Below are 26,793 nucleotides of genomic sequence, written 5' to 3'. Positions count from 1 at the left end.
GAGCAAGTCCAGATCTGCACTCAGGTTCACAGTTTCTCTCTGCTGTCCACAGAATTATTAGGTCACTTTACCTCTTTTTCCAGAAAACAAATTCCACTGCTTATGGTGGAATTCCAACCAAGAGAATTATGCTATCTGGTAATGAGCATATTCTTAGAGTTGTTTAGATTACAGCTACAGTGGCAGTATAGTCAAATTTGGCTGAAGTCCAATATATAGGTTAGATCTTGCAATCTGCTGAGACGTCACACTTAAGTATGCAAATTATTTTAAGCATATAACACTCAAAACTAAATTAAATTGTAGAATTTTCTTTAGCCAAAATGTTTTCTAGCATTTACAAGAGTTTAACAAGAGTAAAGTTCACTCCAGAGTGAGGGATCTGAATGAGGTCTTCTGCTCTATTTTAGTTCCTCCTACTATTCCTGTGAAGCTGTGTTGGATTAAACACCCCTGGACGCCATGAACCATCCAGCAGATATATTGAAAATGCAAACTTCTTTACCACGGTACAGGGATGTCTGGATGCCACTCTAAAAAAGATCATTTAATGTTAAAGGAAATCTTTAACTTCCACGTTCATTAGGTAAGTAGCCCTTTTACCTGAGAGTGATCCAGTCTCCTGCCCATGAATAACTGGACCCAGCTCAGCGGACAGGTTTGACATATGCCGTGGAAAAAACATGCCATCTCTAAAACTGTCCAGGCTTAATAGTATATAAAGGGATTATTCACTAAAATACAGTTTTATAATTTAACAGCTATAACACTGGAACAAACCCTTATCCTTTTCTTATTTTTAATTGTTAAAGTAGTTGAATTAAACCAGAAACTGTTATTGAAAAAGTTATTGTTCTCCTTTGCCATAATTCTGCTTTTTGGAAAACACACTTTAATAAATGGTTCCATAATATTTTAAATTAAATATCCAAAGAAAACTCATGAAAAATTGTGAGTAATTTAAGCTATCATGAGTTCTACAGAATGGAAACATCTCTGGAGCTTCAGAAGTTTACATATTTCAAATATTATTTTATTAACTGTTGTTACTACTAACCTACAGCCAAGCAAAATGGTTGGTGCCTGATCTTGCAAACACTTCCAGAATCCTGCAGTATGCTCTGTGGCATCAGCTAAACGTGTGGTACTAAAAGACTGCAGGATCTAGGCCTTCGGATCTAGCTTTTGTTGCTCTTGGCTGCTCATTTTCATCTCATTTGGGATTTCTAGGTTTTATTATAGCTTTCAGTAAAAATCCTTCTATTCCTCTCTGTGTTTTAATTTTTTCTTTGTTTCCGTTTTAATTGCCTATTATGCTGATTTTTTTAAGAATAACAACAAAGTCCCAGTTGCAGAATGGATTTGATTTCGTCTTTTTAGAAAGGAAAATGGGTATTGATTGTCTATTATTCACATCAATGGATGTAATTAATCTCGTCCTCAGAAACACATTTACAAACCCACCATGATATATTTACCTAAGATTAATTTTTAATTCACTTCAGATAGGAGCCTCATGATTGTACATAAAGCAGATTTATTTGATGCTCTAGAGTTATTTGGTTGCTGATTGGTTTGTGTTTTTAAAAGATAATAAACACTTAACATTTAGTTCTGGGTTATTTTGGTAAGAAACATCAGTTAATTTTACTGTGCCTAAAGTCATTAGCAGAGAAAATGGTAGCATAAATTCCAAGAACAATTTTCTTTAACATTTTTACTGCACTGTATATCTGAAACAATTCGGGGGTGCTGAGGAAAAAAATAAGCTATTTTTTGCTTATTTAAACATGGTAACGTAGAGAAGGAAAATATTAGGGAGAATCTCATACTGTCTTCTACCCTTGAACAAGTTCATGTTTATTGGATCAATGCCCAGTACTACTAAGATCCTTCAAGTAAAAACAGAAAAACCTTTAAGACTAATTGTGTCTTGTAACAATGGATTTGGTACTCTTAAATAAAAGCGGTATTTTGATGTACTAAGCAATCTAAATTCCCTGGATGCAATGAATCCTATGGCTCAGTGAAAGCTGAAGGAGGAGACTTTAATTACTATAGGATTAATTCAGCACATAAGCACAGGCAGGATTTTAATCATGGATTTAGCTTCTGTGGGAATGAAAAGCACACTTAAACTTACGTCTGTAACTATTTTGCTGAATCAGGAACCATGAGTCTGCTGCTTCAATTATTTCCATACATTTCATCTCTATTTTACAGTTAATGTGTTGCTCTCCACATTCTTTTCAATATTTTACATTTTTGTCAGGACTTTAGTTTTCTTTTTTAGCTTTGCTTCTTTTATGCAAACCCCATGTTGAAACAATCTTTCATGGCCTGTGCACCTCCTCCAAATTCTGTATCTTCCCTATATTGTTCTAGTCATCTTCTCTGCCTGCATCCTTACTCATTCTTGCCTCTGAATTAGTCACTGTACCAAGTTGAGTTACGATTTGATTTTACACTGATTCCTGCTTCCAGTCTCATTGACCAGTGGTAACTAGAAAAAAATTAGATGTCTGGTTCCTCAAAAGATGCAGCTCTTTACTGATATATTTATATGCTTGAGGAGAACAGATCACATTTATCAAATTAGGAAAATAATTAAGAGCACTCTTTCTTTCACCCTTATGAAGGTGAGAGGAGTTGAGTGTCACATGTTTCAGGCTTTTATATCCAGAAAATATGATGTAATAGAATCATAGGATCGTAAGGTTGGAAAAGACCTCTAAAATCATCAAGTCCAACTGTCAACCCAACACCACCATGTCTACTAAACCATGTCCCGAAGTGCCATGTCTACATGTTTTTTGAACACCTCCAGGGATGGTGACTCCACCACCTCTCTGGGCAGCCTGTTTCCATGCCTGACCACTCTTTCGGTGAAGAAATTTTTCCTAATACCTAATCTAAATCTCCCCTGGCGCAACTTGAGGCCATTTCCTCTTGTCCTTTCGCTAGTTACTTGGGAGAAGAGACCAACACCCATCTCACTACAACCTCCTTTGAGGCAGTTGTAGAGAGCAATAAGGTCTCCCCTCAGCCTCCTCTTCTCCAGGCTAAACAACCCCAGTTCCCTCAGCCACTCCTCATAAGACTTGTGCTCCAGTCCCTTTACTAACTTTGTTGCCCGTCTCTGGACATGCTCTGGAACCTCAGTGTCCTTCTTGTACTGAGGGGCCCAAAACTGAACACAGTATTCGAGGTGCAGCCTCACCAGAGCCAAGTAAAGGGGCAGAATCACTTCCCTACTCCTGCTGGCCACACTATTCTTGATACAAGCCAAGATGCTGTTGGCCTTCTTGGCCACCTGGGCACACTGTCAGCTCATGTTCAGCCGGCTGTCGACCAGCAACCCCAGGTCCTTTTCCGCCAGGCAGCTTTCCAGCCACTCTTCCCCAAGCCTGTAGCGTTGCATGGCATTGTTGTGACCCAAGTGCAGGACCCAGCACTTGGCCTTATTAAAGCTCATACAGTTGGGCTTGGCCCATCAATCCAGCCTGTTCAGATCCCTCTACAGAGCCTTCCTACCCTTAAGCAGATCCATACATTGATGTCAGAGAACAACATAATGTGTAGTTGTAATATATTTGTGCCTAATGCTGTGTACAGGGGAGCCTCAGATGTAAACAGAAACTTGAGGTGAGACTGTAATGCTACAATCTGGGACCTGTGAAGACAATGTCTGGAAGCTAAGATCCAAAAGGAAGAACTTCAAGCAAAATTTTCTGTTTCAGAAAGAGGTGTTCTGTTTTTGCAGATGAGATTAGTAATCTCTGTAGCAAATAAATTCATTTTTTTCAAGGGTTTATACTTTACCTGCTCTTAAAATTGTGAATCAGAGCATGAACATGTTGGTATCAGCTCTGTCTCTTCCAGATAAAGAATTTGAGGAGCAGCCTAATTTTTTTTATCTGATTGATTGTAGTCCGCCAAAGCAAACTGAGCTGAGCTGCAACCGCATCAGTACTGTGATAAGTAAAATGATGTGTAGTGAAAAGAGGAGAATCAAAATGTGAAAATATATTCTAGAAAAAACAGATCAATGCTAAAAAGCCAGTTATATCTTTTGTACAAATTTAAGTAATGTGCTGCTGGTAGACAGCCCTAGCTGGTGCTGATGAAATACAGAGCTAGAACTGCAGGCAAAAATTACTCAGCTGTAAGAAAATTGGTGTAGCATTTAACTGAAATAGCAGAGAATTATAATTTTAAATGGGAGGAAGCCTGAAAATATTAAAAGCTTTAAAAGAAATATTGGGCTATACTAATAAAGACATATATGAAAATGAGAGCATATGATCAAATTTAAAGAAGAAATAGAGCTGTTTATGTGAAATCCAAGCTTTACACACAGGGCTAATGCTTCTCCCTGGAGAATGGCATTGCCAGTTACTATAAAACCCAGGAAATCTGTGTCATATTGTGTTGTTGCCAGCACTTGGACGCTGGCAAGCGATGACTGTGCTAGAGTTTTGAGAATCAAAATCCAAATTTAAAATAAAGAGAAAAGAGAGAGATAAAAGATGTTACAAAAGTGTAAGTTTCTGGCCATTATGATTGTTGAAATAGTTTTAAAAGATGGCCCAAATCAACCAGAAAGTTTGATAAAACCAAAAGTGAAGAAAGATTCATACTCCCTGGCCCAACATCTTCTTAAAATAGCATTGTGGTTTTGGCCCTAGTGTTTTTTGAAAATTATGACTGTCAGTGCTCAGTTGCCTAGCCCCTTTCCATTTCCAGATATATGAGGCAAATATGCCACACACTCACTCCTCTTAAAGTGCAACGTCACTGCTTCTCTGCCAGCACGTGCCCCAGTGTGCTTCATGCAAGACTTCATGAGAAAGATTAGTTAGTTGCTGGACGAGATTGTAACCTGGTAGTGTCAATCTCTCCTTCTGTGAATGAGATGCAACTCATACAAATGTGAGTGAAAATTGATTTGGAGAGAGTCAATAAGAACTTAGACAGCCAGCTGTAGCAGCTGGGAAGAAAAAGGTTCACTAGTTCGTAGTTTATGGGCAAAATTAAAAGGAAAGGGATTACCGTATCGAACATCAGAAGGTTAGAGCTGTAACTGACAGGCTTCCTGAAAGGCACAGCAACATAGATGTCTTGGACTGGGTGTGTATGTGCAGTAGTTCTGTTAAGTGGTAGAGGAGGCATGGCATCCTAGCCTGCTTTAGCAAAAATGAAAAGTAGGGAATCCTGGTCAAAAAGGTTGAGTAGAAGTGCAGTCAATACTATTCTGTTTATTTCCAAATGTTAGGAAGAAAAGCCTGCAGCTGTTTTTGTGTTGAGAAGGAAAATAGTGTCTTACCAAAGAAACTGGAAATATATTCTATGCAGAATGGCTCAGTAAAATGTTGCAGATCAGGAAGGTCTTTTCATGAGGTTTGGTGCTTAAAATAAAGCCATTAAGTACATGGTTATATCTCAATGTAAGCAGAAATCTCCCAGCTTGGAGTCCAGTTCAGTTCAAGAGGGGTCAAAAATGGGATGATTTTGGTGGCAAGTTATGTACTAAAATGTGAAGTCCAGTCTCTTAAATAACTTTACAGCAGTGGGAGAAGGGAGATTAACTAGAAGTAACACTTCTTTCACCAAGACCGTGAAATCCCTCTGTAGCCTCTCATACAAGTTGTAACAATGAGGGTCAATCAGCAACACTAATATTTTTCTTTTGTAATTTCCAGTATCCCTAGGCAGCACTAGGACCTTCATTGGTATGCCAGTGTGCAGAGTTCCCTAGGATGTATTTTATGTTTCAGTAACTGATTTACATTCAATCTGCAATAAAGGCCAGATGATCACCTCTATTATGCAAATGAATGCATGGAGACAGCAAGGATGTCAGTAACTTGAAGTGGCAGAAGGAACAAGTGCCATTCTGTTCAGGGTGCTTCTTCTCTCTACCCCTTGACCTTTCACTAGCTTTCTTGCTTGCAAATTCCTGTTCAAGGGATAGGGTACAGTCAACTGGAAGGCGATGAATTCAGTTAGAAACCACTATGTCACAGTTGAGACTCAGCTTACACAGGAAGAGATACTCTGGGGATATAAAAGGTGTTCAGTAAGTAAAAGCCTCATTACCTTCAGGCTTTTCATGCATATAAACTCTCAATAGTTTAAATGAACAGGCTTAAAATGCATTGGTTGTTAAGCCAGAGAAGGACTTATTTTAATGAGGTGCAAGTAACTAGGATATCTATGCTTAGGAAAATAAATATAAACAACCTACATGTGATTATCAGGAAAATATATTTAATACAGACAATGGTCTAGTTATATTTATATGTCCTTGTCATTTTATGTTTGTCTTTTTAGAGAGGTGAATGAAATATTGAATTAAATATTAGTCATACTCTTCAAAAACAGAGAGTGAACCATGGACCTCCAGAGCTGAATCCATTCTCTTCATCTTAAGCTAAATAACCAAGCTCCCAGGAATTTGTTGGACAAGAACAGTTATAAAGGAAGAGGTTTTTCTGACCAGCAGAATTGTGTCAATATAATCGTGCCATTCTAACTGAACTAGCTTACATTCAAACATTTTATGCCATAAAAATGATAATATCATAAATACTCAAAATTATTTTATAAAATCTCATTTGAAGGGTGAATACTGGGCATTAATAGAGATTCAGTTGGGAGCTAGTCCCTGACTCTTAGAGATGGCTGTAAGACCTTAGAGCATTGTGAATATTCATAGAATCATAGAATGGTTCATATCTTGCATCCACTGAAATAGATTAAGTTTTACCTGTACAGGATTAATGTGTATGTTTTCTATATTCTTTCTTCTTTTTGGCTAGAATGGAGGAAGAATTTCTGGGAAAAAACCCCACATGGTAATTAACAATATATTAATAATTGCTTATATATATAATTAATACATTAGTAAAATAAAGAAAATTGATAATTCCATTGGATTCTCAGAAGGTAGGGAGATAATAATTCTATTTCTATCTGGAAGAGTAGTATATTCAAAATCTTTGTTCCTGGACAACAGATAATGTAGGCTTTGTAAATTATGTGAGAAGGACCCAAGAGCCCTGGTTCTGAAGACTTCCTGAACTTTGGGAAACTTCAGATCTGACTCAAACTTTGTGGCACAGGTCCATCTCTGAAATCTGTATCAATGCACTTGATTCTTTTCTGCCAGTGTCAAACAGAAGTAGTTCTACTTCAGAGGGTTCATTTCTAAAGTTTAGCTCATGTTGAAGGAAAATGCTTACGTATGGCTTATCATCTCTTCTCTTGCTAACACTTCCTTTTATCCTAGGGGTGCTTACCCAGATTTTTTTGAGGAACTGTTCCCTTCTCACTCTGTATTGAGCTTGAAGTTTGTGGTTTCCATTTCAGACCTAAAGAGGGACTTGTGTGCCTGAAACATTCTTTTGTTACATCCCATTGGCTTGATGAAAAACGTAACAGACCTCGCCTGCATGCCTGCTGAGAGAGAAAATGCAAGGTATAATGAGAGCAACTCACAACTGGTTCAACGTGGAAGCCCTCACAGAAAAGATTGTCCTTATACTCACAGACGCTTTGCCTAGTCTGACACATCAGGTTTTGGCCCTGTACTTCCAATATAAAGCCCCTCCCAGAAGACTTGAATCAAAATATCTAAGATTAATCAGTATCATATTTATATATAAAACAGACTAAGGGACACACTTTGACCTTTTGGTAACTGACCTATTTACAAAAGCAAGGTCTCACGGAATTTACCTCTTCGTGCTCAGTGTGGGGCAACACGCCAGTATAACATCTGCTTAGTATTCATTGCAAAGCAAATGTACAATGCTGACACCATTAATCAGCTTGTCCAAGTGAATAAAATGTCAAAAGCTGATGTAAGAAAGCTTGGCTTTAAAAGCAAACATTTCATATGGATCTGCATGGGTCCATCTAATGATGGATTAGTTAACCCTGCAAGATGAAGAATGACTCCAGCCTAATGTTTGAGGGGGGAGTGTATGTAAATCTAACAATGTACACAGAAAGATTGTAAAGAAGTTAGAGATATGGAAACTAGTTCTACAAAAATCAATCACCTACCATTGGTGCCTCAAACTTCAGTATGTGATATTAAACACGATGAATAAAAAGCATTTTATTTTGAGTCCTACCCACAGGTTGCAAGCTATGCCTTAGAAGTAAGTTTGTTCATTTACAGAACTGCTAAACAGCAGGAAGCATTTCTTCCTCCTTCTCTTCCTTTGCTTCCACAGACAGGAAGAGTACCTAAAAAACAGAAATTAGCTGGAATTAATTTCAGTGGAATAGGTGCAAAGCACTGCAGCAATACTTGAAATCTGGGGTTAAATTATGGGTGAAGACTGAGGAACAGTGAGGAAAGGGTGCTGTTACTTCCTTATTTAATGAGGAGTAGAACATCTGTCAGGGAAAGAGGAGGTAGGGAACACAGACACATGGAAGCTAGAGATGGAAAAAATGTCTGCTAGCCAGCTTAAAAATGCAGGACCTATTCTATTGCTTTGTCAAATCTGCTTTTAACAGTACAAGACTTTTCTGCTTCCAAGATTCCCTTTGGAAGATGTTTCTGGACTGTAGTGAATTTTGGTCTCAGTATATTTTTCCCTGATATCCTTTGGTTTTTTTTAACCTGAATTTCTTCCCACAATTACTAGCACACCCCTTCATAACACAATAAATTCACCTCCCTCAGTAGCCTTCATTGCCTTTCTGTTAGAGTCAGATTCTGTTATGTCTTCTCAGAATATCGTGCCCTAAATTTGCCCCATTGGAAATTATCAGGATTAGTCAAGGGGTAGGGCTCTAGCCTTAAAGAATAAAGTAGCATCGCTGGAATAGGTACGATGTGTCTTGAAAAAAATGAGGCAAACATTTTTTCATTGGGAAGAAAACACTATGTATTGAATGAATCAGCTTCTTCATCACTATAAATCAGACTTGGTAAAGAGAGTTAGCATCATGAGAACTGAAAGATGTGCTGTTCTAATAGAAGAAATACATGATTTTTCTGTTGCAATGTTTTTCATTTACCTTGGGGAAGGAAAAAGCTTGAGAATTTACTGTAAAGTGCTATTGAGTAAGGACTGTGGGTTTTGCTCCAACTGGCTAAAGAACAACAGTACCATAAAATAGTTTTGGATCTGATGATCCTGACTTAGATCAGATCAATATAAATGAAATTATTTGAATAGACAAAAAGCAGTGTTGGAAAAAAGAAGGAATTTTATAAAACAAAGAGAACCATTTGGTGAGGTAGGCTGGACTGAATAACTCAGAGTCCTGAATGTTGAGAAAATCTGGGAGAATTTGTAAGTGGGAGATGCAAAATGTTAACTTTAATCCCAAGAAAATAAAAACACTTTTAGAGGAGGGGTCTGACTGTAACTGGATGAGCAGCTACCTGAAAAAATATATTAGAAGTGCACAAAAGCTTAGAAAAAATGGAAAAGAAAATTAATCAACTAAAATTTCTCTGCCTTGGAGATCAGAAAAAAATAGCAATAAAGTACAAATTATCAAAAAGACCAAAAAAAAGAAAAACGGGAAGAAAGAAAAGGAGTCTTTAATCATTAAAAAAATGGATCACTGTGCAATCCTAACAAATCAGAAATTAATTATGATCTGCCAAAAGAAAATGGGGGCTATTTTTTCCATCTTGTACAGCAAACACTACTTTGTGTTTAACAATACGGAAAGAACATGATGATGCAACCGTAAACTTCAATAGTATACAAGGCTTTAGAACAGGTTGTAAAGGAAAATAGTGTACAAGGCATAAAAGTAATGAAAAATAGGGCAACATACAGTCTGGCTTTATGAAAGACAACAGATTCAACTGGTATTGTTTTTGACAACAATCAACTTTTTTTAGGGAAAGAAAATGCAGTAAATCTTAGGTGACTTCTGTAAAGCATTCTCATACAGTTCATCAGTTAAAGTGGAGAAGATATGAAATAGTATAGGAATCATCTGAATATGTGAATACAAATGAGTATGATAATAACAAGAGGGTTTGGCAAAGAGAGTAAGGGAGAGAGAGAACAAGGGTTTATCACCGAGGGTTCAAGGAAGATTATAGAGAGACATCCTCCAGGACTGCTTATGGAACTCAGTATTACAAAATATTCTCATGGATGGCCTTGGCACAAAGACTAGGAACATATTAATGAAATCTGTTGATAAGACAGTTGGAGACATTTTCAGTACAGTGGCAAAATATTGTATAAGGAGAGGAAACATAATAATTCAAGAAGGACTGATTTTTAAGTCAGGAGTAATAGAACTGTGATGAACTATAATGAAATGCAAAGAGTAATAAGAATTTCTCATTTAATTTGGCAGTTTATCAACTGGAGGTGTCCAGGGACAATGACCCACGTGTTAGGTTGATTGCCCAACTATGAGATGTGACTGACAAGAAGACATGAAAAAGACAAATGTGATCCTCATCCAAGAGGCAAGATATTTTAACAGAGAGAAGGAAATATTAAGTTCATTTTATATGAAATAATAAAAAGTCCCCCGGAATGTCATGTTCTAGTCACCATTATTTAAAAAATTAATTTTATCTGGATCAGGTGTGCAGAACACATTCAGAGACTGGACTCTAGGCTGGTCAGGAGACTGGATACTACATTCATGAAGAGCCTATCTTGCCAAGGTGCCTAAAAGAGATAAGCTCATAGATAAGAGGAATTTGATCTTCATTGCAAAAGATGATACTAGCAAAATGACAGCTAAAAGAAGGTCTCTAAACAGAAGAGCAGGGAATTACTAAACCAGCCTTCTGACATAATAGGTGCAAGAAGACTAATTATATTTTAAAAAGATTGCCAACAGTTTGTGAGTAGATTTTTATTAAATGACTGTTTGTCATAACAGGAGATTGCACTTTGTGGACCTCAAGGCTTTTATGCAGAACTTCATGTCCTTTATTTCCCCACTTGCTCCCAAAGGAAAGAAAAAAAGCCAAAAAGGAAAAAAAGACATTTAAAGATGTCACTGCTGTTTAGGACTGAGGAATCTACTTCAATACAGATAGTTTGAAAAACTCCCTATGACCTTTCGCTTTAAGCAGTGTTTAGATTCTCCTCAGGCTCTAGCAGATTCACAACTTATTCTTTGACTCCTGAATACCTCTCTGCTTCATTTTGTAGGATTCCTACTCCTTGTTATAGTGTTATAGGTTCAGCTTTTCCTAGTGAGGCTCAAATAGTTCTTGGACGAGGCTGTGTTTAGGTACACTCTTGAAAGAGTTTGGAAATCCTGATCCTGATCATGCTCTGCCAATGTCTGATCATGGTCTGCCTATGAAATCAGATGCACCCTTGGCTTTTGCCTTCCGAAGATAATCTGCTCCCCTGTCTTAGCTTTCTTAACCTGACTCTATTCACTTTTGAGAACTGCCAGGTGGCCCCCAAACACACACTAGCCCAGTCATAGCAGGACAGACAACTGCTCATCTAGTGGAGATGTGCCAGTCTGGAACCTTATCAGTCAAATTTGGGATTCATAAAATCACATTTAGAAGAATATGCATAAGGCAGAGACATATCCACAGGTTCACTTTCCACACATTGCAGACCCACTCCAGCAGAGATTGGGAAAGTAACCCTAAAGACACGCCCTTGTAAACCGCAGTGCCAAACTCGCCGAACTGGAGTGCCACTGCAGGTGTATGTACACGGCTCCATTAACGTGGTTTACTGCCTCTCTGCTTGGCACGATTGTCCTGTGCTCGACTTACATCCAGGTTGCTGCTGGCTTCATCTTCCTCTTCTTGGGCTGCGGACAGGTTCTGCACAGGGGCCACTTGTGTCCTGGTAGGATGCTGTGGCTGCAGTTTCTGTAGTCTGTTTCCAAACCAAGGCTGCGCAATGCAAAAGGTAACCAACAAACAGATGTCAAAATTGAAATAAAATGAGAAAGGAATGGTCTGAACCTCTGTTAGCACCACAAAATATTATCCAGAGTGAGTGTGAATGAGTCCTAGACCTGCTAACTGGCAGCTGTGGATTGAACTTTAAGATAAAGCTATTTAAGTAGGTTGGATTTAAATTGAACATAAGAACTGATCCAGTTCTTAAATAGAAAGTAACTGTTTGGTTAGCCAATTATGTGCACAAGAAGAAAACTAGTACCTTTAATTATAAATATACAAACAGAAATAATGAAGGCTCATTTAATTTTGAGTCTTAGCTGTGGTCTCTCAATACTTCCCTATTAGAACTGTGTAGTGCAACTTAAATGCTCTCATGGCCATGTAAGAGAACTCTTTAGGCTATGGAGACATATCTAGGACTAGAAAACAATACATGCATAATTTGTATTTTGCACCTTACTTTTGGAAAAAATTGTATGAAGCACCTCTTTTTTTCCCAGGTAAAATGTCATCAGAGCACAGGCTGGCCTATTTCCGGGATCCTGAAATGTGACCTATGTCACCAAATTTCAGTTATGTTACTAATACTGGTATCCATGATTAGTTAAAAATCATCATATTCACATTTGATGTGTACCTAAGAGCTCAGGTATGAAATGTTCTGGAATAGCATATTAGAAATCTCACAGCTGTTTAATTTATATTTTGAAAAGTAAGAGTTTCTAAAAAAAATATTTTGAGCATTAACTCAAACAGTCCAACGAAGCTCTTCAGTTTCATACTCTTTATAAATTAATTTTATGCCTTCTCCATGTTTTTTCATATTCAGCTATTGGCAGTTACAACATTTGCATGGCAAAACCTGGAAATTCTGGCAACTAGACAAAGAGCAGAGGGGACTTTTCACATCTATAATGGTAGGGAAGGCAGCCTGGGCTTGTGGGTGTATATGGCTAGAAGACAGAGTTAAAGAATTACTCTGCAGTGATATGGTTACTTGTGCCATTTCTAAATGAACACTTTTCCTTTCCAAATTCACCTTCCACCCCTTCCAGATAATGAGGAGCTCCTCTTTCTCACAGCTAACATTAAAAGCATAGTTCAGTACACTGATGATACTTCACTGGCGTTGTCAAAGGTAGTTTGATACTTATAAAGACTAGAAACCTATCCACTTTATATGCTTCCACCTTCCCCCCCTTTTTTTTTCTTTTAATCACAGCTATTGCAACTACTATTCTGATTTATACCTTCTGGTGCATCTTCCCATTCTGCAGTCTGTGTTCATTTAAGGATGGGACTGTCATTTACTAGATGTCTGCAAAATGCCCACCACAGAGACTTCCCTGAGGACTTCCAAAATCCTCCTCATTCCCTTTCATATAGTATCTAATAATAAGCAAGAGTCAAGACCACGATTCTTCAGCAAATTCCATTGCTATGGAATCACGATATTCACGAGGCCCTGGTAATATCTGCGTATTTTGTACATAATTTTGTTCCTAGACAACTGCACATAGGGTCAAGTGCCTTGGGAGTTTAGATCATTTTGTTTCCTATGCATTATCTAAGTGAGGATTTGCATGCAGGCACAGAGTGCCTCCCACATTATCAGGAAGCATCTGGAAATCTGCCTTATATTTGAGAATGAAGTTCTCTGCACTGAGTTTCAAATGTAGAAGTACTGCTTGTTTATGATATTTGTCACTAGACTTTATTATTTGATCTATTTTTTATCATCTTTCAAGATGCTACTTTAGTTTTTCATTTTCCACATTTTCACATCACTGTAAATCCCCACTCTTACTCGTTCAAATCTGTTTAGCTATCTGGGTCATTGTTCTGAAACAAATTGATGAAACTCTCTCCTTTTTTTACACCAGACTTGACAGTGGCCTCAAAGAAGGACTTGATGTATAACACAGGCCTGATTCTCACTTCACGTAAATCAGAAAAACTGTGCTGAAGTTGTTGGAGATTCTTAGATTCACAAGCTGGTCCTTTTATACCATTTTGGTCTACAGAGTCTGTAACAGCGTTAAAATGTAGCAGCGTTGCTGTAGCTACAATACCTAAGGCTATACATGAGGCAAGGAGGTAATTTCTAGACCAGCTGATATAGCTAGATGCCCTGGTTTCGGCCGAGATAGAGTTGATTTTCTTTCTAGTAGCTGGTATAGTGCTGTGTTTTGGATTTAGGATGAGAGTAATGTTGATAACACACTGATGCTTTTAGCCGTTGCTGGGTAGTTGTAGAGCCTACACTAAGTCAATGACTTTTCAGCTTCTCACACCCTGCCAGGTGCAGCAGAAGCTGGGAGAGCACAGCCAGGACAGCTGACCTAGACTGGCCAAAAAGATACTCCCTGCCATATAGCATCATGCTCTGGTTATAACTGGGGAAGCTAGCCAGGTGGCAGATTCACTGCTCGGAAACAAACTGGGCATCAGATTGGTTTTTTTCTCCTTCTGCATGTGGTAAGCAATTGCATTTGGGCATCACTTGGTTTCTTCTTCTTCTTCTTCTTCTTCTTCTTCTTCTTCTTCTTCTTCTTCTTATTCTTATTCTTATTATTATTCTCTTCCTTAGTTACTGGCTAGGGTTAAACCACAACACTAGCAAAACCCAGACTTGTTTACGTATTACAAACCTTTTCTATAATGGATAGTCTAATGAAGGCATGACTTTCTAAAAACTGTGCCTAGTACTTAAGGGTAGCTCCTAAGCAATGGTTCACTCTAGAACCAGCCAACACTGTTCCTTTAGTTGTGTACTGAGCATTTCTGGACTGGTGTAAAGGGATTCGTATCTCCCACCAAATATGCATTGCGCTTGTTCAAACATTCCCAGTCCCTGGTGCTCCCTCTTTATTAGCTTTTCTTCATGTTCTGCATTCCAGAAGCAGGTGCTGCGTTGTACTATCTGATCATTCTCTTCTCAAAACTCACCACAATAAAAATATTAGTGGTTATTTCCCCAGAGCTAAGGGGAATATTGCAAAAAGCCTTCAGAGTTTCTTGTCTCAGAAAGTACTTTGGGGTACCCACAGGTGAGATCCTGAGGAACCCCACAACATGTGGTGTGCTTCTAGAGCAAGAATGACCAGATCTGCATACGATTTCCCAATCTCTCATGCATTCTTTCAAGACACCTAGCTTATCATTTCATCAGTCCAAATATTCACCTTTAAATTACTAGAAAATGTTTGTTCCCAGGAAAGCAGAGTGTGCTCTGTGTCTATCAGGAACAGGCTGGCGTGTGGAATGTGTATTGCTGTGAGTAGGAACCCTGGAATGAAAAGCTGAATCCTTCCTCAAAAGCCTGCTTGCTTGCTTTCCTTTTGTTTTTCAGCTCCAGGAGGATATTGACACCATTTGCTCAGTGCTCCACAGCATTGCTGAGCCCTGTGTTACTATGAAAAAATGCTTCATTACAGAAAAATATGTCCCTTCAGTTAGAAGGAGGCAGTAACAGGACCAGCACACAGTTTAAAGAAATACTGCATTATAGACAGGTTGTTACAACATTTAAATCCCTAATTTTGGGAATATAGTTTATTGTTCTTCAGTGAAAGATAAAAAGGAAAGATTCATAGGACTGTAAGAACAGGACCCGATAATGAGCATATTTACATTTGGGAAAGTAACAGTCCTGTGTAGCGATTTAAAACATTTTCCTCAGCTAACCCACAACAGAAATTATCACCCTAAAGGAGATGTCTGCAGCATTTGTTCCAAACAATCGGCTCCCTTACAGAAAAGTAGACTTCTTAGAAACTTGTCGGTTCGCGTCAGATCATTTTCATCTAGGATTGATCTTCCTGGTGCTTTGTAGGCTGAGATTGCAATCTTGCTGAAAAATTATCACGAAGCCACAGAAATGATAAAATCTTTGGAAGGAAAGACGTAGCCCAGAGTGGATGGTAAGAAGAGTTAGTTCCCTGCGACCACTCCACCTATTTCAGGAGTTGACTCAAATATTTCTCCTGTTTCACAACTTGACTTTCTGCCGGGCTGTTGGCCGAGGGCCAGCATTCCAATTAGGCACAAGCTGGAGGACGGCCTACAGGTCAATGCCTTTCCCTGGACACCAAAGGCGCTGTTAAGATAAAAATCTTAACTGCATTCTGGCCAAGATCAGACTGCAACCATCATTTACTCATTCCCCGGCTTTCACGCTGTTGCAGCTGGATTTGTTCATCTGAAAGGTGGGAGATAATCATGTGTGAAGTCTGAATGAACTTTTTCATATTGGAAACAACAGGGACGAAGCTCTGTGAGGAGAAGCAGCAGAACAGACAGTGAAAGAATTCTCTTATGCAGAAGATAACCTTAGTGGATGAGGTTCACATGACAGAAATCATTTCCATCTTTACAGCACATTTCTTTGTCTAAGCACCAGGAAGCATTGCAAACAACCTATTCACACAACTGCCGTTGGAAGTAAGAAAGCAGCATTATTCTCATATTACAGATGGCAATATCGAGAGAGATGCTTTCAAGCCACAGAACACAGTGATAGAGCTGGGACTAGATACTCAGAATATGTCAATGAACCCTCGTCCACAGCTTTAAGTCACATTTTCATTGAACTGGGCTGTGCAGGTACTCACATACACTCCAAGAACTGACCACCTCTGTTAAATAAACCAGCATGATTCCTGCCTAGGAGATAGGGAATTGAAGTGCAAATATATTTTGTCACACAGGAAGTTTATGGAAAAGGCAGGAACTGAACCAGATGTTCGAAGATCTGGCTTAGTGCCTTAAGTACAAAATAATGCTTTTAACTCATAAAAGTGCTCTAGACAAAACTGCTCTTTCTCACCTTTTATGATCTGGTTTAGTAAAGAGAATAGAGAAAGATCAAGAAGTACGCTGTTAACCCAAAGCCTACTCTCTGATAAGAGAGCATGCTTTGATTACTGTGGAATGTTATTTTGCTTTTACTTAAATCAGGAAAAAAAGAAGAAAAAAGGAAAAAAGTGTCTGTTTTGTGGAGACAATTTCCAGACTTAGATCTGCTTTCCTCCTTTCCCTCTGCAAACTCCTTTTTTTCTTTGATATGTCTTTTCTAAAACTACTCAGGCTCAGCCCATATGGATGGTACTGGATAAACTGCATAAGCTGCTTTTCAAACACTGCAAATTTTTGTGAAAACTTGATAGGGCACCTACATGGCTCCATTATCTACACTTGCCAGCCTACACTAGGAAGAAATCTATTTTAAAAGCATTGTTTCTCTAGAATGTGTAAATAAATTTGACTAGAGCAGCTGTGCAGAGAAATACTGTTGTGCTGTCATCTCCTCACCCCTCTGGATGCAACCTGGCCCTGATAATTAGCCTTGGCTCCCATGGGAACAGAAATGTGCTGCCTAAATGATTGTTCCTGTTATCCGGGTTTCCTACTGTGCTGGGAGTTCTTTGCTTTAATTTCATTAACTGCCTTAAAGCCCAGCCATGTGCAAAATGTCATCTTGTTTTTCCAACAAAATCTGCATTAAGGTAAATGCAATTGTTTAATAGCCAAGTTAGTGAGGTGACGTGAACAAAGAGCTGCACGACAGGTTCTTCATGTGAGTGAGTGCCAATTCAAATCTATTTAACTACTGTAAATTGATTTGAAGGCAGCACCAGATGTGCCACTAGATTTCCATTTATTCCTTGCAGAAAGTCAATGAAATGCATGTTGTCTGGAAATCATCCCAGGGAAGCAGATGTGATGTGTTTATCGAGGCTTTGACTAAAGACCAATCCTTGAAGCTTCAGATAGAAGTTAAGGGTGCTCAGCATCTCCCATGAGACTCCAAGCATAACGGTAGGCCACAGTGTAAGTGGAATCTGCTTTCTGTAATATGACATAGAGTCAAAAAGTCTTTTGAGTAATTCTGTGAATGGAAGACTAAGATCAAATCAGATATTGAAACCATAATAATCCTTTCCTACTGAACCCAGATGAGACTACTTTGCTTCAATGATCAACATTGTAATTCTCCAGTTCAATTTTCTTTTCTTTTGAAAAGTTCATTTCCTGTGGCCATTTTCTAAGGTCTCAACATTTACAGGAAACCTAACTCTAACACATCCCAGTTGCAGAGAGTTTCCACTGCTCACAGAAAGGTACTGAAAGGTACAAAAGTTCAAACATACTCAGCTGCAGATGAGCTCACCCTCACCAGTTCTCTGCAGCTGATTATAATAAAAACATCACCTCCCATGTGACCAGCTCTTGCCATTGAAAAGCAATAATGTCATCTCCGGTGGGATCCTGGATGACATACAGCTAGTATTAAAACACAGATACTTCTCCAGATTCCCCTACAGCCTGTAATTTCCTTTAGTGGAATGACTATGTGATCAAGCAGAGTTTAAAGAGAGTAAGGGAATAAACACTCTATTAATATTAAAGGGCAAAAAGAAAAGATGGCCACCTTAGTAACACATTGTGTTGGCAGCTGGGGTAAACACATGGGACTGCACTGATAATAAGAGTTGATTTTTATTCTTATGTATTATATAGGAAAGTATATGGCTTTGAATAAAAAAGAGTTGCTACTAGCATTTATTCTTTCAAGCTAAAAATGCTATTATCAGGTCTGATCAAATAGTCTGTGGAAATATTAGCTTTACTGGGCATTTGATCAAGCCATCAGAGCATTTAGATGAGCATCTGTAATACAAGAAATTTGCCTTTCTGTGCAAGAATGCTATTTCCAAGAAATATCACAGACGACTCCTAAATTCTGCTGTGCCTGGTGGCCTCAAGGAAGAGCAGAGGCATTCCTATGAGAAGAATAAAAGACGAAATACTTGCTGAGTAGCTGTCCTTGCTTATTACAGATGGGCAATTTCTTCCCTAGCATTTAATTTGTGGCATTCTTTTCTTCTTTTGTAGAAAAAAAGGACCATTATATTATGCATATCTTTCATGAAAGAGGAGATGAAATACTGTTACTCACAAACAAAAGAATTCAGATATCCTAAGGAACATCAGATAAGGATTACAATATACCCCAGAGTTTGCTTGAGACCACCAAAGCCATGGGGAGGCTATGCAATTCCCAGACACTCCTCTCAGCTAGATTCCATCACCAGGCAGCAAGATGTGTTGTAATAAAAATGTAATATCATCCCTCGTGGCTTTAAGAACCTATCTCCCATCTCTCTGAGTAGGGAGTATTTACATAAAGCTAAGAAAGGAATCTCTTCAGAAATACCCCACCCAACCTAGAGAGTCTGAATGCAATAAATGTTATCGGTAAATACTCATTTGAGTCACAGGCAACAGATTTTCAAAATAAAGGATATCGTTATTTTAACAGAGCAAGAGGAATTGCTAGCATTGCAGACTAATCAGTGCATTGGAAATTGCTGAGTAGGTATTGCTTTATCTTCACAAAACCCAAACAGACCTTAGAATGTGTATTAGCTGCTGACAGTTTCACTTTCCTGAAGCCATTTATAGCTCTTCCCAGCTCTTTATTATTTCACTGAAGAGAGATCACTGGACTAAGTGGGCCAGAGAAGATGCATAACTTACAGTGTACCATCTATTGTGATTTGTTAGGATTACTTTTAAGAGGCAACAGAAGGTGCAAAGTGGGTCTACACTTGACGCACAGCTCAAAATGTGAGGAGGAGAGATGGGACATTTGAAGTCTTCAAGGTACGTTACTGCTGCCAATAACATCAATGGTGAGGCAACATTTACCAGGGTGCTTTAGAGATACACATATAAAATTATGCCTATTACACTTCTCCATAGATCAAATACTCTTATCAAACATATTCCTTTATGCACACATAATACTCTGTTTTAAAATTACACTTACTGGTCATGCCACAAACTGCTACAATGTCCTGCTGAAACATGGTTGTGTGTGCTAAATATTTGTCTTCAACTTCTGTGGTATATAGTAGTTTGACTTATGCTATTGTATGTGTTGGATTGGTTTGAATACCAATAACTCGCCATATGGCACTCTCACAAAGTGCATTGCTTGTGTGAAGTTGGTCTTGAGTCTGTGTTTCATTCTCCAAGAGTGTTCTGACCCAACTAGAACTGAAACTTTATTTGTACTTAAGGAAACCAATTCCCTAAACTGTTCTACAATAAGTAATTATGATTTTTGATTCTGTATAGTTCTTAATTTGCCATCTGGTACTTTTTAAAAGAAAAATAGCTGGCATGTGTGTACACAATCAATTTGGTATGGTTTCCAAAAATGTTTCGCTTTGGTCTAACTTAATCCTAGTCATGTCTGAAAATCCCACCTGCCATGAATTATTTTTTGCTCTTTCCTGCTTGTGGAAGAAAAGAGGCACATAGGCTGAGGAGGACGAAAGCTAGCCAAAAATATCTGGAGAAACAATGATGTTGACTGGAGCATAAAACTTAAGATGACATATTTCTAAGCAAACGAATTACTGGTAGGAATTTTTCATTTGTTACTTTTCTCTCTCATTTGCTTAAGGAACAGCTGACAGACCCCACACCGCCCCCCCAGCCCAAAAAACAATAACCCAGAATCCACAAAGAGTCATCAAAGAAAGACCAATTTCACTACAAGATGACAGACCTAATGCTCAGTGCCCATGAAGAAGATATTGCATGCAACAAGTTTAAGAGGTCTGCATATACCTCACTAATTGAAAATAGTACGCCAAATCCAAAGTGACAGAATGACATGGCCCAGCATTAGCAAGGAACACAGTAGGCAACTCTAAAGGTGAATCTTTCACAAACTAGCCAGATGCATTCCCTCACCAGGTAAGAATGCAAAAAAGATGAACCTTGAAAGGCCTTAAAGTCTTGGGAGAGGAATTCTGTCCATATGTCTCAGGAAACTGAAGGTTCTTTAAGCACAAAACTCTATTTAAAAAGGTTGAAAGTAAACTAACTTGTGAGTCAGGAGAGATGTGCAACAAAGTAGGAGAAATGATGTTACTTCAAGAGTTACAGATCTATCTGGTGGAAGAAATTGATTATAATCTTTATTTATAATCTCACATTTTGTTGGCCAGACCTGGAGTCCCTGTAAGGCTTAACAAAGCTCTGCCTAGCTGCTAAAGCAGTGGTAGTACAGCTTCTAAGCTAGGAAAGCCACCTTATTTATAACTACTTTTTGCCTAGAAGGTGTTGACTACAGTTTTGAATTTCTGGATATAAAAGAGTGGAAGTAGACTTTTTTCAGGTAGCCCCATGCTACCCAAGTGAGCTGGGCAGGGCCAGCCTGGGTATGGCGGCCAAGGACAGCCCAGAGCCTGGATCATATATGGCGATGAGATAGGTCTGAGGAGTGCAAGCCGGAATTAATGCAAAAGCTGAAATAATGAGGAGTTTAGAGCAATTCACTGCATCTTATGAATTAGGCAGTAAGTAAGCTCTACCCAACTAGAACTGAATCCCTAGATAGACAGGAAGCACCAGCCACTTCATAGAATCATAGAATCATAGAATCATAGAATGGTTTGGGTTGGAAGGGACCTCAAAGATCCTCTAGTTCCAACCCCCCTGCTGCGGGCAGGGACACCCTCCACTAGACCACGTTGTTGCCCAAAGCCCCATCCAACCTGGCCTTGAACACTTCCAGGGATGGGGCCTCCACAACCTCTCTGGGCAACCTGTGCCAGTGCCTCACCACCCTCACAGTAAAGAATTTCTTTCTAACATCTAATCTCAATCGACCCTCCTTCAGCTTAAACCCGTTACCCCTTGTCCTGTCACTACACTCCCTGATAAACAGTCCCTCACCAGCTTTCCTGTAGGCCCCTTCAGGTACTGGAAGGCCGCAATTAGATCTCCCTGGAGCCTTCTCTTCTCCAGGCTGAACAACCCCAGCTCTCTCAGCCTATGATTATCCTCTGTGAACTGCAGTGTAGAATCTGCAGCTTGCCAGGATTCTCTCCACCTACTTGCATGGGTCATATTTGTTTAAGGTAAGATAAAAAATGTTTTAGGACAAGGACCCTGATTTGCTTTGTGCTTTCTAAGACTGGTGCAGTTCCGTGATTCCTATCTTGGTCAGTCCATGGAAAAGCAACATTAGACAAAAAACAAACTGCAGGCAACACAGCATGTTCGTCTGCCTGTCAGGCTCACATTTAACTTCTGTGTGGTCTGTGTCTGTAAGAAATGTTAGAGGGTCTCCCAAGTAAAAGGTACCCTGGAAGGAAGAAAACAGGCACACCAGCAGCTTTGTGAGTAGGGTGATCATTAGAGATTTCTGGCAGTGATAAAACATATGCTTAAATTTTACTTCCTTGCAAAACATTCAGTAATGAGACCAAGTATTCCACTTGAAAAAGGTAGGGAGGAAACTTCCATTGACTTTAGTTGTTGGGTGAAGAAAGGAGGAAAAAAACGTAGAGCGACTTTTGCACTGAGACAATAGTTAGGCTAGGGGTGCTCTCTACTGGTGAAGAACACACATTGCTCTACAAGTGCCTGGGCACTTGTGTAAGCGATGTTTGAATGGTATGCGAGCTATTTCACTAAACTTTAAATTAAACAGAAGCTGCAATAGCTATACAAACTAATATATTGTCACTATTAAAATTAAATACTTATCATTTAACTTTCATGTGTTTCTATAAACTTTATTTCATCTTCAGACTAAGGTTGCTTCAAGTAAATCCAGCAGCTTAATGTAAACATTCTGCCATTACTGTATATGCAGGAAAATGTTTCCCATTGGTAATAATTCTTCTTCTTCCTTCCTTTCTTTTTTATAGAAAATTCCATGAATTTTCACTTAAATGGGAATTTGAATGGTCTGAACTGTAGCTGCAAATTTAGAGGCCATATTGAAGAACATTTGAAAATGGGCTCCCAGAGTTTTACTTTAGGAAGGGCTACAAGCACACCCATTTGCTCTTTAAAACAACAACAAAAAGTGCTGCTCTGTTTATCATATGACAGAAGTACTTCCAACTACTTAAAGATGGAGTGTCATAGAAACATAGAATCATAGAATGGTTTGAGTTGGAAGGCACCTTTACAGGTCATCTATTCCAACCCACTGCAATGAGCAGGGACATCTTCAGTTAGATCAGGTTGCTCAGAGCCCTGTCCGACCTGACCTTGAATGTTTCCAGGGATGGGGCATCTACCACCTCTCTGGGCAACCTGCTCCAGTGTTTTACCACCCTCATTGTAAAAAAATTCTTCCCTATATCTAGTCCGAATCTACCCTCTTTATAGTTTCAGATCCTAGAGATTCAGTCTTAAGGTGAGGATAAGAAGATAAATATAATGCTCAGAATTTAATCTTGGGTAAAATAATAACTGAGTTTGTGTCTCGCAGAGCCATGGCTGAACTAGGTGACAGGCAAAGACAAGAGCATTAGCACTTTTGATTTATGTAGCAAAGTGACCAACAATTTCTTACTATCTTTTCCTGTAAATCTTGAAACATGTCAAATGTCTGGAAACACCTGTGTTGCTTTCAGCCTACCCTCTACCCCATGTCCCCTGGGACGGGAGGTACACAGGGAAGAAGGGGCTGGGAGGAGGGACATGGGCAAACTGCCCAAAGCCTTCAGCCTCTGCAGCCTTTGTGGTAGCCTCATCCAGAATTGTGGAAGCACTCAGCACTTCCTGACGTTGCCCACCTCTTCCATCTTCACCCCAGATGTTTCTGCCAGGACCACAACCCAGCAGAAACAGTGCAGGCATACCAGGATGGGGAAACCTTGTGTTATTTGCCTGGAGCCCCTGGAGGACAAAGCTGTCCTACCAGACTGTGATGCTCCCCCCATGTAGGCATGTGTGGTTCCACCAGAGCTGCATCCAGCACAAGGCCTTTCCTGTGCCCGTTCACACTGCTTGTGTCTCTCTTGCAGTGACAGGCTCTTTGTGCAGGGTAGTTTTGCTTCTGGTGTCCCCAGTGTAAAAACATGAAGAAGTTCTTGCCAAAAATGTCTTCAATGAGGATACAAGTCCCCACTATTTTGGTTCTCTTCTGCCCTTCCACTGTGCCCACAAGACATATGAAGGGTACAAGAGTGTGGGGTTAGCACAGGGGCTCTCTCACTAAGCTCTGTCTCCAACAAGAGGGTCTTCCGGGAGTACAGGAGGATGTAGGCTACTACACACAGGCCCTGGGAGTCTGGGTGGTTATGAGCTCTGGAGGGATTTGTTCTTCCCAGAACTTGCCCAGCTGGTAGGGGCGAGGCTTCTGCAAAAAACTGGGGAGGTGGCCCCTGTCCTTTCTTCTCTTGGATAAAAGTACTTTAGACTTCCACTTCTTCCTGTAGATACCACAGCACCTGTTTGCCACCTGTGAAGTTACTCTGCTTTGAGTGTCCCAGTTTCCCAGGCTCTGGCCTCCACCTCCCAGGTGACAGCTTCATATCCCTCACTGCTTTGTCTGCAGCCAACATATAGCTGCAAATACCCATCTCGCTCACCATCCACTTCACACTGGTCAGACTCCTGCCCAGGGCTCCTGGTGACTTCCCATGGCCCATGTCAAGTTCCTTTTTCTCAAAGCGCTGCATTTCCCCATCTTGCACACTCCTGTGGTCCCCTCTCTTTTTGGAGTCTCCCCATGTACTTCTTCATATGGACAATAATGAGAATTCATACTGGAGTCTGATTGCCAAGAGAGCACAGCACTCTCTTTTACTGCAGGAGGATCCAGTTTTGGCTGGAGTTGCTCAAGGTTTTATCTTCTGGCTCAGCCCATGCATGCTCAGAAGCTTAATGCAACACCTCACTTGCCTCACCATACCCACACGATATATTCTTATGGTAGTTCTCCCAAGTGTCTTCAGCATCCTTCTCTATAGCCTTTTCTCACTGTAATTACTGCTGTAGTCTGGATGCCCACTTATTCACTACTTTTATTTAAAAATCCAGCTATGAAACACAATCCACCTTAAGTAAAACAGAAAAAATGAAACAGTATAGTGGTTATACAATCAAACACCCCTTTCTCTTTCAGCTTCTGTCTCAGCAGGCAGCCCAATGGGCAGTGTTTATTTGAGCAGAGATGCTTGCAAAGGTGTTCTAGGAAAGGCTGACAATGCTTTTTGATAGGTGTGGGTTGTGTTTGTGTGGTCCTCTCCCTCATTCCACTCCCGTAACTAAGTGAACAATGGAACACCAATTCAGATGGTGTTTGCAGAGCCCAGTGTGGTCACCCAGCTAAGTGCCTCCATGGAGGAAGGTAACAGTAGTACTATATATTCATTCAGAACAACAAATGACTCTCCAAAAGACATTAGGAAATGTCCTGCAGCGCCTTGTTTAACTGCAAGAGTAAACTGCAGATGAGACAGAAGGGCACGGCACACAGGGAACATTCATCACAAACAGATTGCTCATTGTTTTACCTAAAGTGAGATCTGGAAAGTTTAGACATCCCCCTCTCTCCTGGAAGGCTTGGGTCACAAAGTGTTGTGGGACTCAGCACAGAGCCGAAAAATTTACCACTACAGAATCTCAAGCACAGTGGCCTTGGTGGTTCTATTGCTGAATCTATGTAATTATTTTAATTCTTTTTTGACTTTTGATGTGTGGCTAGGATACAAATGTAGTACTTTGTTCTACTTTTTTCTGTGGCAGCCTTGTTTCTTGCCATCCCAGGAAGGATTCACAGTGGTTATGAACAGACTTACAGCCTCTTTCGTGGTAATCATGGCAGCACACCAGGGCTGATGAGAAATTGCAAGAGTCCAGGAAAGAGTTGCCTCCATTGTGATGCAGTGTAAGACTATCAAACTTTTTTTTCCTTACTTATACGGAGGTTCTTGAGCTATACTGCTGCCCAGAAGCAGCTGTAAACTACCACCAGAAAGGGACAGTTTAGCCTCAGAGCAATCCAGAGGGTGCATGAGACAACATAAAGTGCTTTCACATATCCCTAAGCTGTGTTTGCACTGAACAGCATTACACCCTGAGGACAGAAGTGGAACTGATGAAAATGTCATCTTTGTTGTGTTGGCTTTCTGAGAAAAAAAAAAAAAATCCACTAGAGGTTATCAGAGGAACAATTTTATTTTTAGTATAATCTTGTTCCCATGAAACTCAAGAGAATTTTTATCTTTTACTTGAATGGGAACAAAACATAGCCCTTGGGGAATAACTTCTTACATTACCAAAAAAGAAATATGATTAGGAAAACCTGTGGAGTATATTTTCTCCAGAGAATTGCTCTTGAAGAAATGTATCTATAGAAAGAAGTGTTTATGTTAATTCTGAGACATTATTTTGTCATGCTGTTAGTTTTACAGGGTATGGATTTGCAATTTCTTCCAGTGCCTATTAAAATTAATGGGAATCACAAGTTTTTAGTCAGCACAGGATTAGTGGAGTGAGTGCTCTTAGCAGAATTTTAGAGATTAAAAGAGAGAATATGATTTTATTAAGTTATTCAATGCTTTTGGAATAAATTAAAGTATATTCCAACACATACAAATGTAGGGAAAGATAAAGATAAAAATCCCATTCAACACAGCTCTATACAGCTAGATCTGGAAAAGCATTTGCACATTTACTGGAGAGTGTGTATTTGCCCTTGCATAGCATTCCTTATATTGAAGAAGCCTTCACAGTTTTTTCCTTTCTCTAGTAAACCACAAAACAAAGGTTGTCTGTTAGCCCAGGGTTTGTTAAAGCACTGACAAGCTACACTAAAACTAAAACTCATTGCTCCAAACAAAAACACAGTTAAAACTGGCAACATGTACCTTTAAGAATGTGTTTTCAAGCAACAAGTGAAAAAAAGAAACATATCACTAGAAGATCATTTTCCTGTATTGGCATTTTGCTACCCTGTAAACCTAATTTCAGAGATTGTCCAGCTAGCAGTGTAGAGATGATTAGTCTCCAGGTGATTAGTTCTGTGGTAGAAGAAGCGACTAGGTACAGTTAAGGTTACAATTATAGCCGGGAAT

The 26,793-nt window shown here is 39.4% G+C and overlaps 1 protein-coding gene and 1 long non-coding RNA gene across 2 annotated transcripts in view; both read right to left on the bottom strand.

The window, feature by feature from the left end:
- The window catches only part of LOC129205500 (discoidin, CUB and LCCL domain-containing protein 2-like), a 65,848-nt gene extending 58,258 nt beyond the window's left edge, over window positions 1–7,590 (bottom strand). The window contains exon 1 of the mRNA XM_054823036.1: window positions 7,302–7,590. Coding sequence (XP_054679011.1) covers window positions 7,302–7,575 — 274 coding nt within the window. The 5' untranslated portion in view covers window positions 7,576–7,590. The remainder of the gene's footprint in view (window positions 1–7,301) is intronic.
- A 4,079-nt stretch (window positions 7,591–11,669) lies between these two features.
- Window positions 11,670–26,793, bottom strand: part of LOC129205606 (uncharacterized) — a 53,024-nt gene continuing 37,900 nt past the window's right edge. Inside the window, exon 3 of the long non-coding RNA XR_008576795.1 lies at window positions 11,670–11,878. This is a non-coding gene — a long non-coding RNA (uncharacterized LOC129205606). The remainder of the gene's footprint in view (window positions 11,879–26,793) is intronic.

This window comes from Grus americana, chromosome 1 (genome assembly GCF_028858705.1).
Source record: "Grus americana isolate bGruAme1 chromosome 1, bGruAme1.mat, whole genome shotgun sequence".
NCBI classification, from domain to species: domain Eukaryota; kingdom Metazoa; phylum Chordata; class Aves; order Gruiformes; family Gruidae; genus Grus; species Grus americana.
Note: the sequence above shows the minus strand (reverse complement) of the source record. Positions and strands in the feature narration are given on the sequence as shown.